The following is a 24,477-nucleotide window of genomic DNA, read 5'->3' on the forward strand; positions in this document are numbered from 1 at the left end:
GTAAAAGCTTAAGTTGGTATCAGGCCATATTATTAAATAAGGATTAAAATAGCCCTGGAGTTTTTAAAGCATAATTCATATATGAGGATAAGTAGTAAGTTCCATTTTGTTCATCTGTGTACTTCTTATGACTTGATTTCACCTACTGTGACGATGAATACTAACACAACTAAGCCTTTGGCCAGAATTTAAAGCTAAGAGCAGTTTGATTCGGTGATTAAGCTATGTGGGTCAGGGGGTGGTCAACCACCTAATCCATCTAATAATACATTGATTGTCATGACGGTTGGAAAGAATAAATACTATACATACTTGGGAATGTATTCAGGATGAATATTTTTTTGAAAAGTTCAGATCTATGTTTCAAAGTTTTAAGATCTAAAGTATATTTCTCAGGATGTAGTAGGTATAACGATGACTTAAATTGTTCTTAAGTTCAAATTATATGGAAGAGTGAGAAGCATGTTTCAAAATAGAGCGCATATATATATATAGTGTGCATGTGTGCGTGTGTGTGTGTGTGTGTGTGTGGCCTGGAGTGAGGGACTTCATAAACACAATATATATATATTTTTAAAGATTTTATTTATTTATTCATGAGAGACAGAGAGAGAGACAGAGGCAGAGGGAGAAGCAGGCTCCCCACGGAGCAGGGAGCCCGATGTGGGACTCGATCCCAGGATCTTGGGATCATGACCTGAGCCGAAGGCAGACACTTAACCGACTGAGCCACCCAGGCGTCCCCATAAACACAATATATTAATAAAGTACAGACAACGGGCCCATTTCTCCACTCCACTGGGGACGGACAGCCTAAACCATTGGATGGGCAAAGTCAATCTTGAAAGCGTTATCAATAGTGCAGGCTTGTATTTATTTAAGAAAAAAAAACCACTCAATTTTTCTTTTCTAAACTAGGCTTTGCTGCACTTATGATACCTTTTTCCTTGAAAGGCTTACAAGAAGTGGGACACATAATCTTTGTGTCATATGCTGGTATAAAAATAAACTACCAACAAAGATCTGAAAACGGGGGGCATAACGGTCTTTCTCTTCAGTCCTCAGAGGTGTGGGGAAAGAGAGTATCTCTCTGTTGGACTCCTGCTCTCCAAGGAACCTTCCTTCTGTCCTAGGGTTTGTGGATTGTCGCTGTCCTCGCTGATCATCTTGCTGCTCCGCTAGATGGCAGAAGAGGGAAGGCACGAGACAAGACAATGGGCCGGAGGGCTGGTTTCCCGTCCATCGGCCTTGGGAAAAGTTAAAGACCAGAAGCCTTGCAGATGGTCTCTACTACGCAGCAGTCATGGCAATGATACAGCTGGGATCATCGCAGTCATTGGCCTCTTGCCTGAAAGCTGCCGATACAGCCCTTTCTATTGACCTTGGCAGTTACCTTGGCACTGTAATCAGTGGTGATAACAGGATTCCAGCAGGGCACGGTCCGGCTTTCTGCTCCACTCCCCGTGGGCCCTCCTCCCTCCCATCTGCAGGTGGCCTGCTCCCCCGCCCCACGCTGCATGGCTCCATCCTGCACCAAGAGGTGGGGGAAGGACCAGTGCGGATTCTCCTTTGCTGGCACACGCCATACAGGAAGACGGGAGGTGGTGATGCTGAGCTGAGAAAAGCTTGCACGGAGTGTGCAGGCAACAAAATCGTCGGGCCTCCATAAAGGGCTTGTCTTGTGACTGAGATGCAGTAAGACTGGTTTCCCTTAGTTGAAGGGAGGCTCGAAAACAGGAATTCCAGGGCGCCTGGGTGGCTCAGTTGGTTAAGCGACTGCCTTCGGCTCAGGTCATGATCCTGGAGTCCCGGGATCGAGTTCCGCATCGGGCTCCTTGCTCGGCAGGGAGTCTGCTTCTCCCTCTGACCCTCCCCCCTCTCATGCTCTCTCTATCTCATTCTCTCTCTCAAATAAATAAATAAAAATCTTAAAAAAAAAAAAAAGAAAATAGGAATTCCAGCATTGGAGCTGGGGTATCAGATTTCTGATGGCTGCAGGGTCAGAATCTCCCCCAACAAAAGCAGCGTTCCTACTTCCCTTGCACCTTACAGAAATGGGGAAATGAGGCAAGAGCTTAGTGCATTAGGGACTGGTACTCTCTCTGTCGCATTTCTGTTGGTTTTCCCTCATGTCATCTCCGTCGCCCACTGAAGGGGTTTATATATCTTTTAGAATACTTTACCTTTCCTAGGATACTCCTTCCCCAATTCTGTGGTTGGTTGGGCATTTCTGTAGAAGTTGTTCCATTAGTTCTTGGCAAAGAAAATAATCTGTTGTATCATTGTTTCCATGGGAAAATCAGTCAATATATCAATTCAACTCACATCGTCTTTCCCAGGAATGAAGTTTCCTTTTTAAGAATGTCCTTCCCCCTAAAAGGAATTGGTGACTCCTATTTCAGTAATGAATTTTTTTTTTTAAACGTGTAATCCAGATTTTCAGGACTACAAGCCTGTGGCATTCCTTATTCTGACGAATTAGGTTGATGAGCTATTCAAGGTTTGTAGAGTATTATTAAGTTGTGACTTCCTGCGCCATAGCATCTGAATAAAAATGGAAAGAGTTAAAAATCCCCCTGAAATTATTCAACTCATTCCTCGAGAATAATGTGTGAAATGAGGTTAGAGCTCCGAATTTCTCACACACTAGCCATTGTAGGTGGAATTCCAGAATGTTCTCTCCACAATGGGTATCCAGAACTAGGTCAGGAGTAGGAGTCAAGCAAGCAACACTCCAGAAGCTGACCCTACCCTGTTGGGCCTCTCTTCTCGCCCCATTGTCACTGTCCCCTAGACCTTGAGGATGTGTTGACAAGTTAAAGACACCGAATGCTTCTGTTCGCACTGTCAGTGTGTTTGGGGGATCACTGATCTATGGATCGACTCCTGTGTTCATTCATTGGCTCAGCAAGCATTAAGCATTGCAAATTCCATAAAAGAAAATCTTCCTCTATTTTTTTTCCTGCAACTTTACCTTTTGGAAGGGGGTTTTGTGTTTTCTAGTTGAGGGCACACAGTGTTTGGTGCCATTTTTACCATTGAGCCTTTGTCGAGTAGATCTTTCCTTTACTGAACAGACTGACGGGCAAGCCAGTGTGACATCAATCCCCTCGCGGGTCCCTCTTCTTCTGGCAAGAGTTGGAGGGTTGCTATGCCCGGGGTCCTGGGCAGTTAGTGTGGACTGGGAGAGAAATGGAGTCCAGGGAACCAGAGCAGGTCCAGTTTAGATGGTGCTCAAGGGTGAGCTGGGCAAGCTGGGGCATGTAGCCCACTTTGGGTCCCAGACCTAAGACCCAGCAAATCCTTCCCCACCTTTAATCCCCCGAATGCTCCTCTGTTTCTGTGTAGATTATTTCAGCAACAAGTGAGAGCCTACCCAGGGGCCTGAAAATAAGGCATCGGCTTTTATTGCCATAGGACCTTTCTTTCTGATAACTTGGGGCACTTTTATGTATTTATGTATTTATTTTAATTTTTGTTTTTTAATTTAAATTCAATTAACATATAGTGTATTATTAGTTTCAGAGGTAGAGTTCAGTAATTCATCAGTTGTATATAACACCCAATGATCATTCCATCATGTGCCCCCCCCAATGCGCATCGCCCAGTTACCCCAGCCCCCCACCCCTGCCCCTCCAGCAACCCTCAGTTTGTTTACTAGAGTTAAAGAGTCTTTTATGGTTTGTCTCCCACTCTGATTTCATCTTGTTTTATTTTTCCCTCCCTTCTCCTATGCTCCTCTGTTTTGTTTCCTAAATTCCACATGAGTGAAATCATATGATAATTGTCTTTCTCTGATTGACTTACTTTGCTCAGCATAATACCCTCAAGTTCTATCCATGTCATTGCAAATGGCAGGATTTCATTCTTTTGATGGCTGCGTAATATTTCATTTATATATATATGACATCTTCTTTATCCATCTGTCGATGGACATCTCGGCTCTTTCCATAGTTTGGCTATTGTGGACATTGCTGCTATAAACATTGGGGTGCAGATGCCCCTTCGGATCACTACATTTGTATCTTTGGGGTAAATACCTAGTAGTACAATTGCTGGGTCATAGGGTAGTTCTATTTTTAACTTTTTTGAGGAACCTTCATACTGTTTTCCAGAGAGGCCGCCCAGCTTGCATTCCCACCAACAGTGTAGGAGGGTTCCCCTTTCCCCGCATCCTCAACCAACATCTGTCACTTCCTGACTTGTTAATTTTAGCCATTCTGACTGGTATGAGGTGGTATCTCATTGTGGTCTTGATTTGTATTTCCCTGATGCTGAGTGACGTGGAGCATTTTTTCATGTGTCTGTTGGCCATTTGTATGTCTTCTTTGATGAAATGTCTGTTCACGTATTCTGCCCATTTCTTGATTGGATTATTTGTTCTTTGGGTGTGGAGTTTGATAAGTGCTTTATAGATTTTGGATACTAGCCTTTTATCTGATAAGACATTTGCAAATATCTTCTCCCATTCTGTCGGTTGTCATTTGGTTTTGTTGACTCTTCCCTTTGCTGTGCAGAAGCGTTTTATCTTGATGAAGTCCCAATAGTTCATTTTTGCCTTTGTTTCGCTTGCCTTTGGAGATGTGTCCATTTCTGGATTCTCCACCTCCACTTTGGTTTCCCGCCCCTCTAGTGGTCACGGTCAGACACACTCTTGGGAAGAAGTTGTCAGTACTCAGCACACAACCCAACACACATGTGTTGCAAGGAAGGCGGCTATCTGCAGGGAAGGCCAAATTAATTGGTGTTAGCAAGGATTTCACTGAAGAGGAATGGTTTTCCTTTGGGGATTGGGAGGTGGATGCAAAATAAAACCAGAGAGCGATTCCGAGGTCTTTATGTTTCAAAGCACATGCCTTGCATTGCACCGTCCATTCTGAGTGTCGTTTTGTATGATCTTTTTCTGCCAATCCTCATTTCTGGCTCATTTTCTTCTATGGAAGGTGCACTTGCAAGCTTCTCATTTGGTGCATTGAGGGGTCTGAAGTTCTGCTACCTTTTTCTGAGAACTGTCTGGGGAGGGGATTGATGTTGGTGTCCCCTAGAGTTGGTTGGCACCACTCCAGGGGCACTAAACCCCAAGCATAGAGTATGGAGTGTGAATGTGTCCATAACTGCTGTGCTATGTGGCCGTCCACGGCCTTCTCTGGGGGTTGTGGCTACTAGAGATTTTTCTTTTGGGTTCACTTCCCTGGGTTTGGCAAAAGCTTTTAGACCAGTCCATTTGTTGGCTGCGGTGTTTCCCTAGTGCTTTTTGATTTTTGATTCACCTGCAGTGCAGTGTAAAATGATGCTCCTTGGTCTCCCCCCACCCTCTGAACAGATGCCCATATCCCCTTTGAGCAGCCACCCTGATTCTGGCTCTGTGGTCACGGGGTGAGAGAAGCTTCTGCGTCCTTCTTCCTACAGAAGACTGTCCCCTTCTTTCCTATAAATGGATCATGGGAGCTTGTTTGGGGTTCCAGCGGGGGCATCTGGACCCTTGTTTGCTCCCAAAGGACAGACCTGGGGGCTGGAGCAGGGCGAGGGGCTACTCTGATCCTGCTCAAGCTTATGATGGGTGAGGGTGGAACATGCCTGGATATCCAGGGGCCTAGGATCGACTTCTGGTTGATGGGTGGCATCCGCCATATCACAGCCAGATCATCTTCCCACTCCGTATTCTTCCTGAAAGGGAGGGCACCTGTCTTCTTCTGTGTAGTTAATGAGCTACAGACACCCTAGAGTGCAATATTTGCAAGTTATTCTATGCAAATAGGAGTATTTTGTTGCCTCCCTTTCTGAAGTCCAGTTTCCCAAGCCTTACTTTGGCCCTCAACATAAAACCGAAATACAGCAATTCTTTTTTTTATTTTTTAAGATTTTATTTGTTTATTTGAGAGAGAGAGATTGAGAGGGCATGAACTGGTGGAGAGGGGAGAAGGAGAAGCAGACTCCCCGCCGAGCAGGGAGCCCGATGAGGGGCTCGATCCCAGGACGCTGGGATCATGACCTGAGCCAAAGGCAGACGCTTAACCGACTGAGTCACCCAGGTGCTCCGAAATACAGCAATTCTTAAGGAACTGGACTTGCCTAGTTTGGATTTAGGACAATAAGCGAACATCTTCAGAAAACCCCAGCCTCTCCTCTTGTGTCTGTCTCCATTGGGCCGATGAAGTGACTCATCACCCCGACACTGGGTTTCGGAGGCCACAGTATGATTTGCAACAAATTAGGGACATTGGTTTCCTGGCCGCTTACCGTAACTGCCCCTTTTAAAACAGGAGCCTTGGAAGGGTTTGCTCCTTGACTGGTTTGTGGACAGCTCTGGGAAGCTGATCTCTGGCTCACTGTCTTTTTTGAGCTAAAGAGTCAGGGTTAGGGTATCCTGAAATAGAATAGGCCCCTCCTTCTCTTTTCCCAGGGGTGAGGGTGGGGAGGGAGTTACAATATTTGCCAAAAAAAGCATGTGGCACAGAAAAGACTTCCTTACAATAAAGCCAGGGCGTTAGCCTCAGCCGTGGCCAGCCCGTTGGTATTTCTCCTTGTCTGGAGAGCAGCTGATCCCCCTGGCCTTAGGCCACCTGCCTTCCCTGTTGTGTGGGTCAGGCCAGGGCATAGAATATAGTCCTAGGGACTAATAAAGCCTCCAGATAATTCTGTAATGTCTGGAGCCCCCAGGTCTCCCCATTTAAATTATGAACATCTGTAGATCGGTACTGTGTGTCTCTGCTCACTGACAAAAAACTTCAAAGTTCAACACATTTATTATCCATGACCTAGGAACCCCTGAACTTGTATGGAGCTCATCAGAGCCTGCCAGGAAATGCAAAATAAAATCTAATTGTTACAACTGGAGCTGTTACCTTCCCAAGCATAGTTCCTGTAGCATTTTGTCATTTTACTAAATGCACTTTTTTTTTTATTCTGACTCTGATTTTCTTGCTTTTGAAGCTTAATGCCAACCCTTCCTAACTTATACCTGATAGGATTTTGTGACCTCCTGGTTGATTCTTCTGTCTCCTTTAACCGATGCAAAATGATAGGCTGGTTTGAGTCCAAAGCTTGTGAAGCCTGGGATTTCTGTTTAGTAATGCAGGCTTACCTTCAGATCTCAGTGGGAAAACAGGGTGAGTCAGGGAAAATTAGCAAGTTGATGTGGCTCAGGTTTCTTGTTAACCAGGAAGATACAGGACAAAGTTTACTAAATTTGCATTTAAGTAAAAATACCATCCCATTATACCATTGATCTGGTCTGGGGTCCCATAGTGTGTTATGTAATCACCTGTCTCCTTCACGAGAAGTTGTGTTTTGTGCTGGGAGCTGTTCATTTTTTTGCTATTCTTGTTGCAGTGCAAAAGCCATTCAGGGATAATCCATTATTCCATTAGGCAAGACAACTGCAGGAGACACTGATTAACTAATGCCTAGAAATGGCTCTGTTCTGTTTGTCCTACTTGGTACCCTCGGTTGCTGTTTTTCAGTATACCAGATTTTTTTTTAAAATTATTTAAGTATAATTGATGTCCAATGTTATATTAGTGTCAGGTGCACAACACAGTGATTCGACAAGTCTATACATTATGCAATGCTCGCCACGCTGTGTAGTCACCACCTGTCCCCATACCTTATTACAATATTATTGACTATATTCCCCACACTGGGCTTTTCATCTCTGTGACTTATTTATTTCATAACTGGAAGTTTGTACCTCTTCATCCCCTTCACCTGTTTCGCCCACTAGTTCCCTATATTTAAAAGTCAGTTTTGTTTGTTTGTTCATTCGTTTTGTCTTTTAGATTCTACCCATAAGTGAAATCAAATGGTATTTGTCTTTCTCTAACTTATTTCGCTTAGCATCATACCCTCTGGGTCCATCCACGTTGTCGCAAATGGCAAGATTACACTCTTTTATGGCTGAGTAATATTCCATGATAGTATACCAAATGACTTAATTTGAAATTTTGAATATCCTTCAGGACTATAGCTGTGGTAATGAATATGGCTTCTCAAAAGTGCCTCGAAACTTTTGGAAGGCGATCTGACAAGCATAACTTTACAAAATGACATTTAATAAGACGAGACAAGAGTGTTGATCTGGTTTTGCCACTGGAGCAAACACCTGTAGGAAAGTGCAGAAAGGATCATCAAAGTGGACATTTTTGTGTTGTGTACGAGAAAATGGACAGTGTCAATTTGTGGGAAGGTTGGCGGTTGCTGGGGCCCGTGTCCTCCCGGGGAAGAGAAGAGTAACCGCGACCACTTATCTTAACAGACTGTGGCTTTTTTTCTAGATGATTCTCTGAGATGTAGGCTTTCGTGGAAGGCTGATATGGGCATATTTGGCTAGGTGGGCTCTTCCAGATCTCACAAATCATACAGCCCAGGTGATCTTTGCCTTCCACCTGAAAAGGTAACCACAAAGCTTCTGGTTTCTGCCAAATATTAAAAGGAAAGCATCCTAAAATCCACATTCATCCTAAACTGTCTTTCAAGAATTCCCTCGGTAACCCTTACGATATTTCTGATTAATTGGCTAGTTTAATCTGAACAAAAAGTACTATGTAATTCCTAGTCCCCTTCCCTGTCCCAATCAATACAACTTTGATTTGTTGGTCATTGAAACCAACCTGAGTGTCTTTGAGGCAGTGAACTTTCTTCTTTGTAAATAGATGGTTCTAGGTCTTTGGCTTCCTTAAAACTTATAAACATTACAAAGAAAAATAAAGAGAAAACAAGTACCTCTTTTGTTTTTCAGGAAGCTACAGATTTCTAATGACTTTTGCAAAAGAGCTACAGAATTCTGAGCAAGTTGAGAAAGCTGAATCTGGACGCTTCTGGAGATAATTAGATTTTTTTTCATGTTCTGTTCTGCCCAGCAAATGTGACCCTGCTCTCCCACCCACTGTGCTTCCTCCCTCCTCTTTCCATTGTTCTTCAGTGAGAATTGAGAAATAATTTACGAGTCATAAATTGCTATTTTCCTAACATGAGCAAAGTACGCACAATTCAGCTGCTGATCTCAAATCAAGAGGCCTTTTTAAAGCCATACTGTTCGGGTCCCAGTTGTGTTTGCCCAGTGCCTAGGACAGAGAGACAATGCCCTCTTTGTTGGTTTTAACGTGGGGTCTAAGAGGGAGTCCAAGGGCAGGGAGACCAGTGCATTGTAGTTTATCCAGGACTTTACTGGTTTTAAAAATCGAAAATCTAGGTAGCAGGAAACCTCTGAGTCCCTGGCAAATCGGGAAGGTAAAGCCCCCTACAGGGGCTAAAAAACGAACTTGTGACATTGTCCCCCAGAACTTAGGGATGGATGTGGTAAAAGTGAAGGTGGGAAGTCTGAAGGTGCATCTCAGAACCACTAGGGGGCGCCATCAGCCTCTTGAAGTTGTTCTACAGCTTGATGCTCCGAAGGCCTTTTGAAAAGGCAGGTTCTACAAACTACAGTAAGGAACCGAGATTATAAGAGGCAAAATGTCCTTGGGGGACCCGTCATCCTCTAGATATGATGATTTGTGACTGTGACCAGTTAGATTTTTGGCCGGATGATCCTCAATTTGGGTCTTACCAAATAAAAAATTGGGCAAAGAATATAGCCGGGTGAGTCCCAGTGGAAAACTACCTTGGGGCTGGTTCATCATAAGCTGTGACCCCAAAGGTGACATGGAGGAACAAGCAAGATTCCCCACCATTCAGGTCAAAGCACTATTGTCTCATAAGTCCATAGAGAGGAGCTGTGGTCTTGGCTTGGCTGTTAGTGGGTTCAACATGGGCCTTCTTCAGATGGTAGCCGTACTTATCCTCCTTGCGCCCGTGGCCATCACACAAATCCCTGGCAGATGAGAGGGTGGCTCCATGCAGGAAGTTTCTAGGAATAGGCCGAGTGCCAATGCTTCAGGATTTGTCCCTCTCCATGACTGATTATTTGTCTGATTCACTGAACTGTCTTGAAAAGAGGTTTAGCATTCTCAGAAGGAACAGTTAACTGTATTCGTTCCTATTGGTGTTGTAACCAATTACCCCAAACTTGGTGATTTCAAACAACTCAAATTTATTATCTTGAGTTTCACTGGTCAGAAGCTTGACCTGAGTCTCCCTGGGCCAAAACTAAGGCACGAGCCGGCCTCTGTCTCTTTCTGGAGACTCTGGGGAGAATCTAGGTCTCTGCCTTTCCTGGCTGCTAGAGACCACCTGCATCCTTGGTTCATGGCCCCTTTCCTCCATCTTCAAAGCCAGCAGCGTTCATCTCTCTGACCATTGTTCCCTTGTTAAATCTTTGCAGACCAGTCACATACCATATCTTGCAAGGACCCATGTAATCAGATTGGGCCCACCTGGTAATCCAGGATCACTTGTCCATCGTGAAACCACAGCCTTGATCACACTGGCAGAGCTCTTTCCGCCCCGGAAGGTAACATAGCATGTGGGCGTCCCCGAGGGGCCATTATTCTGTCCATGTGCACCAGTAAGTCATCTTAGAGTTTATGCTTCACCCTCTGTCATCATTGCCCTGGGCCATGGCCAGAGCAAGTTGTGGTCAAGAGTAGACCTACTTGGAAAGTTGGTTGGTGGGTACTTTCCTGTCTGCTTCTGAGGTTGTCCTCCTGGTCCTTAACCCACGCCTTCTCAGATTCTCCAGTGAGAAGAGCAAGTCTGAATGTCCTTGGGCTGCAGCAGGAAATGGTCTTGCTTCGTGCTTAGGGTCCTCTGCAGGTTTTTAATGAAGGCGGCTCATGGCCAAGATCAGGCATTTGGTTGTTATCTGCCTTAAGAAAATTCCAGATCCAAACTCTTTTGGCCATATGGCATGGGGCATGCTACATGGTCTGTGATGGAGTGGATTCCAATGTAATCGACAGGATCTTTTCAAGGAGCACTTTGGCCTTGCCTGCCCTGCTGGAAGATGAGGCGGGATCATCTGCTAAGGTGCATGGCTTTGCAGCACTCCCTAGTTTCTGCCGACAGATGGCAGCCCTGGATGCGGTAGGGGGGTTCTGGTGTTGATTGGGCAGAAGGACTGTTTGTATTCCAGCTGTGGGGATGGGGGCGCAATGTCAAACTCATTGTCACCTCGAGTTCTAGCAAAAGTTTCTTAGAGAGGGAACAGAATATGTAGCACATGGCCAGAGGGCACCCCCTCCGCCCCCCGGCCTGCAGCCCACTTGGCCGCCAAGATGTTCCCAGGATTGTCAAATGTCTTCTCCCCTCTGCCTCTATCCCTGCCCCAGCACACAGGGCATGCATTTTTGGTAGCCTTAACCCAGCTCCATTTTCTGTCCCAACCACTGTTTGTCCTTTGCATCTGCTTGTAATATGCATTTTATTATAATTACGGATTCCCCAAGCCACCTCCAATCCTTACTGAAAAGAGATGGTGGTAAAACCAAGAGGCAGACCTTTACTCTGAGGAAGGACCTTGCTGGAGTTCCATTTAAACATAAGCCGGTGTCCAGAGTAGGATGAAGAGAATGGACTCTGGCTGATTCCTGGGTTCAAGTCCCGCTGGGTGACCTTGGGCAAGTTACTCTCCCTCTCTGTGTCTTAGTTTTCTCACCTATAAATGGAGCTGGTAATAGTACCTACATCTAATAGGGTTGCTGTCAGGACTGAGTTGATATAAGTGAAGTGTTTAGAACAATGAGTGGTGGAGTGTAAATGCTAATTCTTAGTTGTCCTCATCATCACTGTTTTACAACATAGCCCTTCTATTCTCAATGACACTTGTAAAAGAACTGAGATCTATGATCCTCTTAAGGACTCAGGTGAATTATTTTGAGAAGATGCATCTAATTATGTGTCTTCTTGTTGGATTGACAGATGGGAGATAAATTCTAAGGTAACACTTCCTAATCAGTACTGATCTATCAACTCCAAATTCCCGTGAGGCAGATTTTCTCCCCAGCGGCTTCTGATGTAGGGTATATCCGGAAAGTTTTCCTACTTGACTGGGATGGATGTTCTTGCTGTTCCTTTTAATCCCAGGGGTAATAGGGAGGATTCGAGAGAAATTGTGGCCTTGGAGATCCTGGTTCCTGGCCCATGGTTCTGGGTTCCAGGGTCTGTGGTTCCCTTTGGTCTAGAGCATCCATCACACCCAGAGTTGGGTGATTCTGGGGTAAGTTTGCCACCCGAACCCCACCACTGATTTTTAACTGCTTTTCTTTTCCAAGGGCTCCCCTAGCCGCTAGGAAGGGAAAGGCTGTTCTTTTATTAGCTGGTGCTGCATAACTTGGGGCATTTGCCAGGCTGGTCGTAATTCCTACCTCCCTCCTGGACCCCTGCAGACCTCACCCTCTGTTTATTGTCCGCTCTTCCAGGGCGCCGGATAGTTCTGAGCACTCAAGGTATCAGCTACCTAATCTGATCGGTCGTTACACTAATCTATGCTGATGTTCTGGTTAGGGAGGAGCAAAGCCCTGCTTCTAGGTCATCTAGGAGGACATTTATTATGTTTTTCCTCCCCTAAAAAAATAAGGCTCTCATCTGGGCAGATGGTATGGTGACCAGCTGTTCCAGTTTGCCTAGGGCCTGGGGGAGGGCGATGCAAAATTTCCAGCTTTAAAATCAGACCAGGATGAGTTTGTTACCCAGAGATAGTCATTTTGGGCGGGTGGGGAAAGGTGCCCCAGGACAGGCAGGCTGGGGAGATGCTTGAGGGCTGAGGAGGCTGGCCACACTGCTGGGTGTGGCGGATGTTCTCCTGAGGGAGAAGGCGGGGTTTCACTGGCTTTAAAGGAACTATAGGTGATGAGGAATTGCTAGAACTTTGCAGGACCGTGGCCGTTTGATCCACCATAGGAGTTTTTGTAAAGTGACTTGCGCAGGCCTGGCTCAGTGCTGTGGATGCTGTCAGGGGGTTAGGCAGGAGATGAGCGTCTTACAGACACTACAAGGGAGCAGACAACCCCCTGTCCGGCTCAGAAGGCTGACACGGTCTGCCATGAAGGGATGCAACTAACAGGAAACAATTAGTCAACAATTCGGTGCTAAGCCAGGCGGAGCCGTCTGTATTGCGAGCAGAATTCAGCAAAGGGCAAAAGCAATGCCCTGTGGACAGTCCCAGAAAGGGATCTAGAATGGGAGTGCTCACCTACTGGTCTGGAGGCAGCAGTTAGATGGTAGTGAGGTGGACAGAAGGTCTTGTAGGAGGATGACATGGGATAATTAAGGACACAGCAATTGGCCAGAGAGAGAACAGCATTTGAAGAGAATAACTGGGTTAACTGGCCTATAAAGTGTCAACCTCGAAAACAAAACAGCCAATTATTTCACCAGGAAACCTGGGTATATTCGGGAATGGCAGAGGGATCGAAATTTGGGATGTGCAAGCTGTGGCAAAACAGTAGGTAAGTCCAGAGCACAAAGGAGAGGAATGCTACTTTAGAGAGAAAGGAGGGACTTGGAGGGGCTGCTTTGAATGAAAGTCTGTCGGAGAAAAGTGAGAGTTTGAGGAGGTGACGGTTTCTCATTGGCTGAGCTGTGACTGTCTCTCATTGGCCGGGCCGTTGCCGGGTGAAGAGAAAATCTTCCTTCCTGCTGCTGGGATAGCAAAGCTGGCTTCTTCCTGTTGGAAGATGCAGGGGATGCTTCTTTCTGTTGGGTCCGTAGTGGAGTTGGTTGGGCAGGAGAACTTTAAATGAGGTCTCCTTCATTCAGTTTCACAAAAGGAGAGGAAAGAAGGAGGGAAGGTGCAACAGATGATCAAATGTTTCTGGGTGTCGGGCGTTGTTCTTTGTAACATCTAATGAATTCTTGTCCAACGCGGAAAGGTAGGTACTGTTATCCCTCCATTGTAAATGAGGACACTGGGGCCCTGAAGGGGAGGTACTTTGCCTTGGTCACACTGTACAGAGAGCAGCCTCATTTGAATTTGCATTTGAACAACATTCCAGCTGAATGATCTAAGATATAAGGAAAATGGCATCTTATCTAGATGGTCCAGGATTTAGAAAAGATCAGAGGGGCTAGCAACCCTAGGCTGGGAGACCCAGCAGGAGGCTGCTGCAGGAATTTGGGTGGGAGGCTCTGAGACCTTTGTTGTGCTGGGGACAGACCGATGTTCAGGTAAAGACTCTGGTTTCCGTCCTGAGGACCTGGAAAGAAGCTGGGACCATTAACTGGATTCCATTTGGGAGAATAAGAGAAATCTTTATTCACCAGTCCTGTCTGTGTCTTTGGGCAAGTTGCTTAGCTTCTCTGAGCCTCAGTTTTCCCCATCTGTAAAATGGGAGTAGTTCTAAGGCATCTTACAAGAGTTTGAGAGGATTAAATCTGATTAATGGCTGTCAGTGGTTTAGAAACATATTTAAAATCAGAGCAAGTATTCAATGACTCTTTGCTTTGAAAAATCACTGGTTTTGGAGGCATTTCCTTCAAAAACATTCTCATTCGACAAGAAAGGGATCGGTAATTAATTTCTCTCCTCCTTGGTTATAATAACCTTTCTTTATGTGGATCTGCAGGTCTGGCCTTTAGACCTTCAAATCCTGTTGGGGTCTCTTCCACAACGTGCAATTCACTCTCCCCCAGTGACAGTGGACACAAGACAGCCCACAACCAGTCAGGGTCCCTTAGCGCCAATGGCAAAAGTCAGAGAGGAGATCCCCTTCACTTTTACAAGCAGGGGCCTTTGGTGCCATTTCCTGGGAAGAAAGCAGTCCCCTGGGGCTTGTCAGCCTTGCCATCGGTCAAGATGCGCACAAACTGTCCAGATGTTCTTTCCTCTGGACCTTTCCCCAAGAGGCTGGTGTAGCTCCCAGACATGAATGCCAGCCCAGGCCCTGCCCTTTTTTGCCTCCTGGTGAAGATGTGTTTGCTTTTGCAATTAAGAAAACGACCTCGGTTGTTAATTTTCACTTGGACTAGATATAGGAGGCGTTACTTTTGGGCGGGGCCGGGGGGATCTGTGGCTTTTTAAGGGTTTGGCACGAAAATCACACTAATTGAGCCTTGTTAAAAAGTTCCCTCAATTCCATAATTGTCCGTTCTGGTGCCCTCCCGTTTGGTGGAGTAATGATGTTGATGCTGCTGATGGGGGATAATGACAATAATAACCTGCCTTTATTGAGTGCCCGGGAGACCCAGGTGTATCAAACCAAGATCCTGCAAGGCGTGGCTCTCCTTATCCCTGTTTTTAAAATGGAGAAACTGAGGCTCAGGGAGAACACGTGAATTGCCCAAGGTCACACACTGGTCGGTGGTGGGGCCGGAGTTCACACCGGCTCTCCCGGGCTCCACGGCCTGCGCTCATTCCCCTTGACCGTGCTGACTCAAAATAGAAACTTCCGTTTACCAGGCAGATGGAAAGAATTATACATTTTTTAAAAAATTTACAGAATTATTCAAAATCAGGAAGTCTCAGATCTACTTAAATATTGCATTTTAGGTCAAACCATTAGCTTCAAGAGGCTTGGGGAAGACTTTATAGCCTGTAACTCAGGCCTCCCACCCAACCCCTTCTCCCCCCACCTCCCTCCCTCCAGCCCCTTCTATTTTCTTCCCCACTGTTAACCGTCACTCTCCATGGGTGATATCTTAGTAGGAAGAATTTGGAGCTTCTGAAAGGGAAAAGTTCATGGAAGCTGGCCCAGAAAAGAAAGAGCAGGGAGGGGCTGGAAGGCACTTTCTGAGGCCAGCCAGGCTCCAGGTGTATGGAAGCCACTGGACTCAGGCCTCTGGTCATTTTCCTGTGTGCCAGGAACTCTGCCAGGGCTGGTGGGAGTGGCCCCGATGAATGAAGATGGGTCCCTCCCTCCAGACACCCCCGTTTTGAGGGTTAGAGCGACCTGCTTCCAAATGGGAGCCGGAAGAGACCCAGGAGGAGTGCCCCCACCTTTCTACTGCTCCCCACAGGCCTTCTCCTTGGGGTGGGATGGTCTCCCAGTCCTGACCTGCTCCAAATGGCAGGTGCAGAGACAGGGTGGGTGCAGGCTGGGCGGCACGGGGAGCAGTCAGTGCTCCCACATTTCTCTGTTGCGAGCCCCGGGGATTCCAGGCGCCCCACGTCGTGGTCGATAACTGTTGAGTCCTCAGGTACCGTGAGAGGTGTTCATCAGACCCCAGAGTCAGGTGTCAGGAAGGGAGCCCCGGCCTTGTGGAGACGTCCAGTCAGTATAGACACACTGAACCTGCGAGGGGGCTGCCCGCGGCCTCCCACGTCACACTCGGCCTTCTGCCTCCTGCCCACCCTGGTCAGCTACTGTTTGTGTTCAGCCTGAGTGCCTCCAGCACGCTGGAAACAGGACAGCCTGTCATGACTCACTGATTTTCTCTCAATCCCTGTGACGAGCCAAATGAGCTGTTCGCCCCCACGTCCCTCCTGGTTTCCTGTGGGGTCGGTCTGGAATACTTCCCTGCACTCGGGATGCTGTCCTACTCCCTTGGGTGAAAGCCAGCTATCAGCTAAGGGACAATGAGAATATTAGTGATTTATTGCCTCTTCCTTTATCTTCCCTCTGCCCGCCCCAGTTGTCTTTCATTTTACATCTGGGTAGGGGAGGGGAAAAGGGCTTACTTTACAGAATGTGTTTAACCTTTAGGCCCCCATAGAATTTTCTAGAAAGAAGATAGAGCCAAGTAGTTGGAGAATCAAGGTGGTGGGTGTGTGGCCTGTCTGACGGAAAGGAGAGGGAGCGGTGCTGAGGAGCTGCCAAAAATACCTTGAGGGGGGTTGTCACCCCAGTGTCAGGTCTGGGCCGGGATGCCAGGGGTCCATTTGGTCCCTCAAAGGCAGTGGCAGCACAGGAGGCATTTTAGTGGAAGCTGGGGGTGGGGGTCGTGCCCCTTCCCTGTAACCCCAGTACAGCGCTGGAGAGGTCATCTGCCTGAAGCAAAAAGCAGTGAAAGGAAATTTGAAAAAAAAAAAAAAAAATATATATTTTCCCCACAAATTCTGAATGGCTTGAGTGTGCAGAGGGTAAGTGGGAGAGGCTCTAGTTTGAAGAAGCCTGAGGTGAGGAGGGACGCCAGGCTCTGCGATGACATGGGGACCCTTAGGCCTTGGGCCCCGGGGGGCTCTGTGCGGGGTAGGTGGGTGCAGGCCGGGACCCACAGAATTACAGCCCCCTCGAGGCCACAGCTGCCCTCCCTGGCAAAAGGAATGCCTCGGACCCTGTCGGAGGCATTTGTGTTTTCCTTTTGAGAATTACCATCACAGGCCCTCAGAACAGTTGCATTTGAAAGGCAGACACGCAATTCTGGGTTACCCAAGCGTCTGGGTCTGCACTGGAAACAAGACACTCTGATCGCTCCCCTGCTTCATCTGATTTTTATCAGAAATGTATACATACAGAAATTTCCCCCCGTGGGCTGAGAAACTCTGCTGAGAAATTTTAGCCCAGAGTGTAATTAGCCTGGGAGAATTATCAGCAACGGAAAATAAAACTTGGTACCATAAAACATCTCAATTATGGCGACGGAGTCAGTTATTCACTCCTACCGTATGAGTAGGAGTGGGTAATGAACATGACCAACACCATCCCCTCCCAGTGTTGCTCAATACCGGGCTGTGGAGACTGCCTAGCTCCGCCTTTATTTTTGCTGGCGTGTCCTAGCACTGAAAGCACATTAAAGTAATCAAACCCTGCAGTGAGGCATCCTCGGCGCTCCACCCCCTCCATGTGTTCCCCCGAACCCCTCATTTACAACAGACCGCGAGACGGGAAAGTGTTTTCAGAGCCATTTAAGATGAGGCAACACCGAGTATGTAAATCCTGCTTATTGGCGGCCAGGGTGGCTGGCTCATTCTCGAAGACGGACTCATTCTCGAAAAGGCCGGACAACCTCCAGCCTGCTAGCCCCGCTGGCTTGCAATGGTCCTGTTTGGGGGCCACATGGGGGGGACGTGCAGAAGGCAGCTGTGACTTTCATCCCTGCCTTGGGAGCTCCTGGCGCCCTGGCCTGCAGGCCGCTGCGCCATCCTCCGGCCACCTGTCTCCGTCCCTGTTCCAGAAAGGAGCCTGTTGCCAGGTGTCTGTCTGCAGAGCTGGGTGGCAAAGGCAGGTTTTACTTTGAAAGGACGGATTGCTCCTAACCCCTTTATTCTTTCTGGAGAAGTAGTTTCTCCAGCATTCAGGAGGTGGCCTGAAGAACAATTTGGGGGTGGGGGGGACAGGCCCCTTCCCAGACCTCGAGTTCTTTGTCAAGATGAGCTTTCGTCGATGCCCGTCAATGCAGACACACACGGGCTCTGCGGGGATTTGGCCACATTCGGAATGAGTTATGACAGGATTCCCAAGGCTGCGGAGACAAGGGAGAAAGAGAAACACTTACCCCACTCTGCAGAAATTATCTTAGACTTGACTGTGCTTAGTGTAACCACTCTAAAAATAAGAGGTTTAGAAGCTGCCAGCAAGTCAGGACTGGCCAAAATATGTGGCTTTCTGTCCCTGTGCTTTTGGGGCCCCGCCCCCTCTTCTTGGCTTGATTCTGCCCCAACCTGCAGCAGTTAAGAAAGCACCGGGACTTAGGAGGGGTCCTTGCAGCCAGCCGCCTGAAGTTTTATGTAACTCAGCTCTGCTCTTGCTCCAGAATGGAGCGAGGAGGAGCCCCGGTGGCCTTCAGAATGGCTGGGAGGGGGTGGACCCTGGGGCAGGGGATGGCCTCAGGCGGCCAAGCAGGGTGCTGTTTCAGGGCCCATCTGCAGGGGAGTTGTAATGCCCACTCAGTGCGGGGGGAGGGGGGGCCCTGCCTGCCCACCTCCCCAACCCTCCAGCGCCGCCGGGAAGCTTCAGACTCCAGCTGGGGGAATCCTCAGCCCCTTCCCCCTGCTGGGTTGACAGGCCAGCACCTGCCTGGGCGGTGGGGTGGGGGTTGGAGAGTTGGAGGGGGTGGACGGCTGTGCAGCAAGGGCCTGGAGCTTCCAGGACTCTGAATCCAGCTCTCGAAGTGGGTTGGTGCCTCTTGATGTGCGTTAAATCCACCTTCACGGGTCTCTGGCCACCAGTGTGACATCACCTCGGAAGAGCTTGTTAAAAATTCATATTCCTGGGCCCCAGGCAAGACTTACTGAATCCAACTCTCTGCAGTGTTTTAATTCAGATTTTTACCTTTTTTCCCCTGAAGTCATGCAGTAACAGAACCCAAACCTAAGACTCTGCCGCTTGAATATACCTGTGTAGCCACCACGGAGATCAAGATCTAGAACATTTCTGCTACCAAGAAGCCTTCCTCCCATCCTTCCCGGATAATACTTGACTTTCCAGGGAACAACTGTTCTTCGGACTCTAGTCACCCAGAGAAGTTTGCCTGTGTCTGAACTCCTATGAGTTTGGTTTCTTTCTCTCAACAACTGTGTCTCTTGTGCCCCTCAGCGCTCCCTCCCGTCGGGCGTGGAAGTGGCGTGCTGTAGGGTTTATGCTTAACTTTGATAGATGACAACCAAACACGTCTCCAGAGTATTTGTGTCATTTGCCCTCCGACTGCAGCGAAAGGCAGTGCGGTTGCTCTGCATTCTTGTCCACACTTGGTATCGTCAGAGCTTTTCGTTTTAGCTGTTTTGGGAGGTATGCTGTGGGATCTCTTTGTGGCTTTAATTTGCACTGCCCTGCTGCCGAACGATGTTAGGAACATTTTCCTGTGCTTATTGGCCATTTGGATGTGTCTTTTGTAAAAAGGCCGATCAAATCTTTTAAAAACTGAGGCTCTCTTACCCTCTTAATTTCTAGGACATCTTATTATTAACAACCCCTCCAGGGGCACCTGGGTGGCTCAGTCGTTAAGCGTCTGCCTTCGGCTCGGGTCGTGGTCCCGGGGTCCTGGGATCGAGCCCCGCATCGGGCTCCTTGCTCTGCAGGAAGCCTGCTTCTCCCTCCCCCACTCCCCCTGGTTGTGTTCCTGCTCTCGCTCTTTCTCTCTGTCACATAAATAAAATCTTTAAAAAGAAAAAAAACAAGAAAAAACAACTCCTTCAGGTGACTTAAGGACACTATCTCTCTGAAGGTCCAGTTTTCTTGGGATCTTTTCTCGCCTTTCTTCAGTTCCCAAGCCAGCAGCTCGCTTCCTGCCTCATGTCCTCTGAGGCCGGTTATAGACACGGTGCTTTCCCCTCCGGCTTCTCCTAACTATGTGCGGCTGGATTAATTGTGGCTGTTTCTGTCACTGAGGTCTGGCTGGGTGTGGTGCTTGCAGTCTGGAGATGTGAAGAGCATGTCCAAGCCACCTTCTTGCCTTTCCAGCAGCATCTTATTTGTGCCACAAGCTTGTCAGAGACATGAGGCTTGGGGGCAAGATGGCAGGAGAAAGAAACATTTGGGAGCTTCCTTAGTTGGCCTTGATTCTACTGCTCCATTTCCTAGGGGGTGTGTAGCCCCCCCTCTCCTCTCTTCCCCATCACCTGCCTTTCCCCTCTGCCAGGAGCCCACGAGAAGGACGTGTGTTTAGTATGGGTGTGTCTGTGTTCGGGGGAGCTGTGTGTGGATGTGACCTGCTTTGGGTCACCAGGGAGGAGTCACCCCCCCCCACACCAACTGTGTAATAATCCCCCTTCTCGGTACAAATGCCCCCCAGCTCTCCGCCACCCCATGAATCAGATGAGGGGACATCCAAGTTTTATAGCGTCCAGGGATCTAGGATGCAGATAAGGCAACCCTCTCATTCTGCAGACAGGCACCGCAGAGACCACGAGGGCTGGTGTCTCAGGGGGAGAGTCTGCTGGGGTGTTTCTAAGCCTGCTCATCCTGGAAAGAGGTGTGTTGTTTCTGTAGAGGATCTCGAGACAGAGGGAGGGAAAGAGCATGTCTTGGGTAACAAAGGGAGTTCCCACTTGCCGATCTTTCCCTGTGCGGAAGCCGTGCAGAGGCCCAGTGTGGCAGGAAGTGGTGAGTGGTGGGAAGGAAGAAGGAAATGCTCGGTGCAGCCCGTCCCTGTGTTTCCCCCACCCTCACCCCAGTGGAGCTCAGCGGCTCAGTGAAATGGCCCCAGAAGGGTATTTACAGCGTCATGACCATTAACACAAATCTGTAACGGTTTTGTGCCGGCGCGGTGTGGAATCTGGCACTTACAATTGTGAGGCTGGCTCTGATAAGGATTCCTTTTTCCACTTAGGCTGGTTATGATGGTGAGAGTATTGGGAATTGCCCGTTTTCCCAGCGCCTCTTTATGATTCTCTGGCTAAAGGGCGTTATATTTAATGTGACAACAGTGGACCTGAAGAGGTAAGATGCACTATTGAAATAACTCTACTTGATTCCAGGCACACCCATTCATATCCACACCCAACTCACAGCCACACTCACACCCCACACTCATACCCCCCCCACTCATGTAACACACCCACACATTCAAAACTCTCATGCACACACTCCTAGGACCCACGGGCGATATCATGGCACATCCATCCTCGGTCAGGACTCTGAACTGAAGCCCAAGTCTGGGCTCATCAGTAATGACAGGATCGGATCAGACATGATCAGGGAGGAGTTGGGGGCACCATAAGGAACCTGCTCCCCCCCACCCCGTTCCTGGTCAGCGGAGAACCTCTCAAAAGCCTGTGTGTGCAGATCTCCTGTGAGGACACTGGGGAGAGTTCACTTTCTCTCACCTCTGCATCCAGAGAAGAGCCACACTTTCGTTGTCAGTAGGACATTTTGTAAACCCACGATCACTTTTGACATTCTCAAGGGTTGCTCCTTGTAAACTGGGGAGGACCCGGCTAAGCTTTGGAAATGAGTCTACACCTTGCCAACTATTTACAAAAGCTGCTGTTCACTACCCTCCCCCCCCCTTTCCCCCAGGAAACCCGCAGACCTGCAAAATCTGGCTCCTGGAACAAACCCTCCCTTTATGACTTTTGATGGTGAAGTCAAGACGGATGTGAATAAGATCGAGGAGTTCTTAGAGGAGAAACTGGCTCCCCCGAGGTAGGCCTTATAAAACCAGCACTCACAACCTGATTGTCACTTTTCCCCCTTCACAGACAATTTGAAAGCTCCTGGCTTCGTGTATTTGGTTTTCCGTGGCCACGGCACTTAACTTCCTTTGCTGTACTGCGGTGTGCCACAGAAAACACAGAGCAAGATCAGAAGCCTTGAGTGATGATAGGCCTGGGTCTCTCTGCTTTGCACCTGCAGGTTGGCAATTACGGTTTGATTGCAGGAAGTGGGGAGGAGGTGGGTCGATGTCTAATGGGTCGGCCATTTCTTAGGTCCACTGCTGAAAGGTAAGGTGTGCATGTTACCATGGGATGTTGCAGAGTGCCGGACCTGGAAGAGAACCTTCTAGTGCACCACCTTCGTCTTACTTGAAAGGAAACTAAGACCAGCCGGGTCCAAGGTGTGCCAGGATGAGAACAGCAAGTGCTTTCTCCCTAGACTGTTGCTTCCAAAGCTTGGAGATAAAAAGATTAGGAAAACATTCAAGGGGGAAGTTTTTTTCTTTTATATCCTCTCAGAGAAAGACCTGTCTCCCCCACCGCCCACCTCGCCCCACTTGTATGAACCCAACTCAAACATTGCTTATCTGATACTCCAATCCTAAATTTTTCAAGGTACCCTAAGCTGGGGACCCAACACCCTGACTCTAACTTTGCCGGAAATGATGTGTTTGCCAAATTCTCCGCATTTATAAAAAACACCAAGAAGGATGCAAACGAGAGTGAGTACCTGCCATCTTCCTGTTCAGTGTTCTCCACTTGGACTGCCCCTTGCTCAGCCTCTGGTGTGGCTTCTAAGATCCTGGGAGTTCTGACTGATGTCCCTGGGAGAAGGGACCTGTATCTAGAAATAAGGAAAAAGTACCTCTAGTGTTGAATTTGCATGTGGGTTTCAGGAGATCGAGATTGGGAGCCCAGAAAAGAACATTTTGAGGGGAAAAGAATCCCCACCAGGAATCGCCTGCTGCACCATGGGAATCAGTTTCAATGATGCTCTTGCCAGTGCGTACTTCCTTATGGGCTTCCCATAAATATTTTTGAATACGTGGATGAGTTCAAGAAGGAGCAGTGTTGTGTAGACAGCAGAATTATTTTCCAGGGATGAGTGAGTCCTTTATGCAGATCTTAGAAATCCACATCCTTCCCTCCAGTTCCCCGGTGCTGCCCAGCCATGTGCCATGAGGGAAAGGTGATTGACTCCTTCCTTGATATCTAGGGAAAGGTGACATTAACTCGTATGACTTATCTTAGTCATTTTCTGCCTTTGTGTTCTAGTTTATGAAAAGAACCTGTTGAAGGCCCTGAAGAAGCTGGATAATTACTTAAATAGCCCTTTGCCTGATGAAATCGATGCTTACAGCACTGAGGACGTCGCTGTTTCTGGAAGGAAGTTCCTGGATGGGGATGAGCTCACGTTAGCCGACTGTAACCTCTTACCCAAGCTTCACATTATAAAGGTTTGATGTTCCTCCTGCTGCAGGTGCTGAATACACGAATGGGGCTTTGTCTTATTTTGGCCAGACATCAAAACAATCTAAAATGCAGACTCCTGAATTAAAAAGTCAGTTTCTTTTTTTTTCCTCTTTGAGGCAGTCGAATCCCCAGTCTCAGATACATGGATATTCCCAGGTATTCTTCAGATGGTCTCAAGAAACATTTGGGAGCTTGGCTCTCACCCCTCCATCCTCACTGCTTCTTGTTCCAAGTCTTACCCCCACAGCCTAAAGAAAAGTTATGGCAAGACAACTTGAGGGCGACAGTGACTATACCCGGCATTTAATGTTTGAGGCTTGGAGACGATGCGCCGACTCTGGGAGTACGGCAGTGTGAATTCAGTCAGTTGTTGGTGATTGGCGGGGGAAATGGCTCTGCATAGGGATGACAGAGGTGTGTCTCCTCAGCTCTTAGTATTGACCCCCTATAGCTAGGGAGGAGCTCCTTGGCTGGGCCTCTGCCAGGTTTGGCATCATGTCTTCCCAGATAGTTGAATGGGAAGTCAGCATCATGCGTCATATATTTTAGGGTTTAAAGGCTCTCTAGACCACTGGTTCTCCAGCATTAGTAGGCATAAGAATTATTTGGGGAGCTTTTTAGAATTGTAAATCCCCCATCCAGCCTCTGGTCTCCTAAATCAGAACTTTCGGGGGTGACCCTGGGGGATTCCAAAGTAGATGGCCCTACACTTGGCCTCCGGAGTTATGGCTTGCTCTCAATGGTGCCCCCAGCCTTCACGTCACTTATAGGTATTAATTGTTATCATTATTACAACTGCAATGTTCTTGGCCCTCAGTAGCCTTGAAGGCCCCAAGAAGAAGGCCAAGCCTTGTTCTGGGGCACTTTTATTTATTTATTTATTTTTTTTTAAAATTTTTTATTCTTATGTTAATCCCCATACATTACATCATTAGTTTTAGATGAAGTGTTCCATGATTCATTGTTTGTGCATAACACCCAGTGCTCCATGCAGAATGTGCCCTCCTCAATACCCACCACCAGGCTAACCCATCCTCCCAACCCCTCCCCTCTAGAACCCTGTTTGTTTTTCAGAGTCCATCGTCTCTCATGGTTCGTCTCCCCCTCCGATTTCCCCCGCTTCATTCTTCCCCTCCCGCTACCTTCTTCTTCTTCTT

At 47.8% G+C, this 24,477-nt stretch overlaps 1 protein-coding gene across 1 annotated transcript in view; it reads left to right on the plus strand.

The window, feature by feature from the left end:
* Positions 1–24,477, plus strand: part of CLIC6 (chloride intracellular channel 6) — a 40,281-nt gene that overhangs the window by 13,427 nt on the left and 2,377 nt on the right. The window contains exons 3-6 of the mRNA XM_035017707.1: positions 21,022–21,131; positions 21,711–21,836; positions 22,463–22,569; positions 23,123–23,304. Of these exons, the coding sequence (XP_034873598.1) occupies positions 21,022–21,131; positions 21,711–21,836; positions 22,463–22,569; positions 23,123–23,304 (525 nt within the window). The remainder of the gene's footprint in view (positions 1–21,021; positions 21,132–21,710; positions 21,837–22,462; positions 22,570–23,122; positions 23,305–24,477) is intronic.

Source organism: Mirounga leonina, unplaced genomic scaffold (assembly GCF_011800145.1).
Source record: "Mirounga leonina isolate KUSES-001 unplaced genomic scaffold, KU_Mleo_1.0 Mir_172, whole genome shotgun sequence".
Taxonomy (NCBI): domain Eukaryota; kingdom Metazoa; phylum Chordata; class Mammalia; order Carnivora; family Phocidae; genus Mirounga; species Mirounga leonina.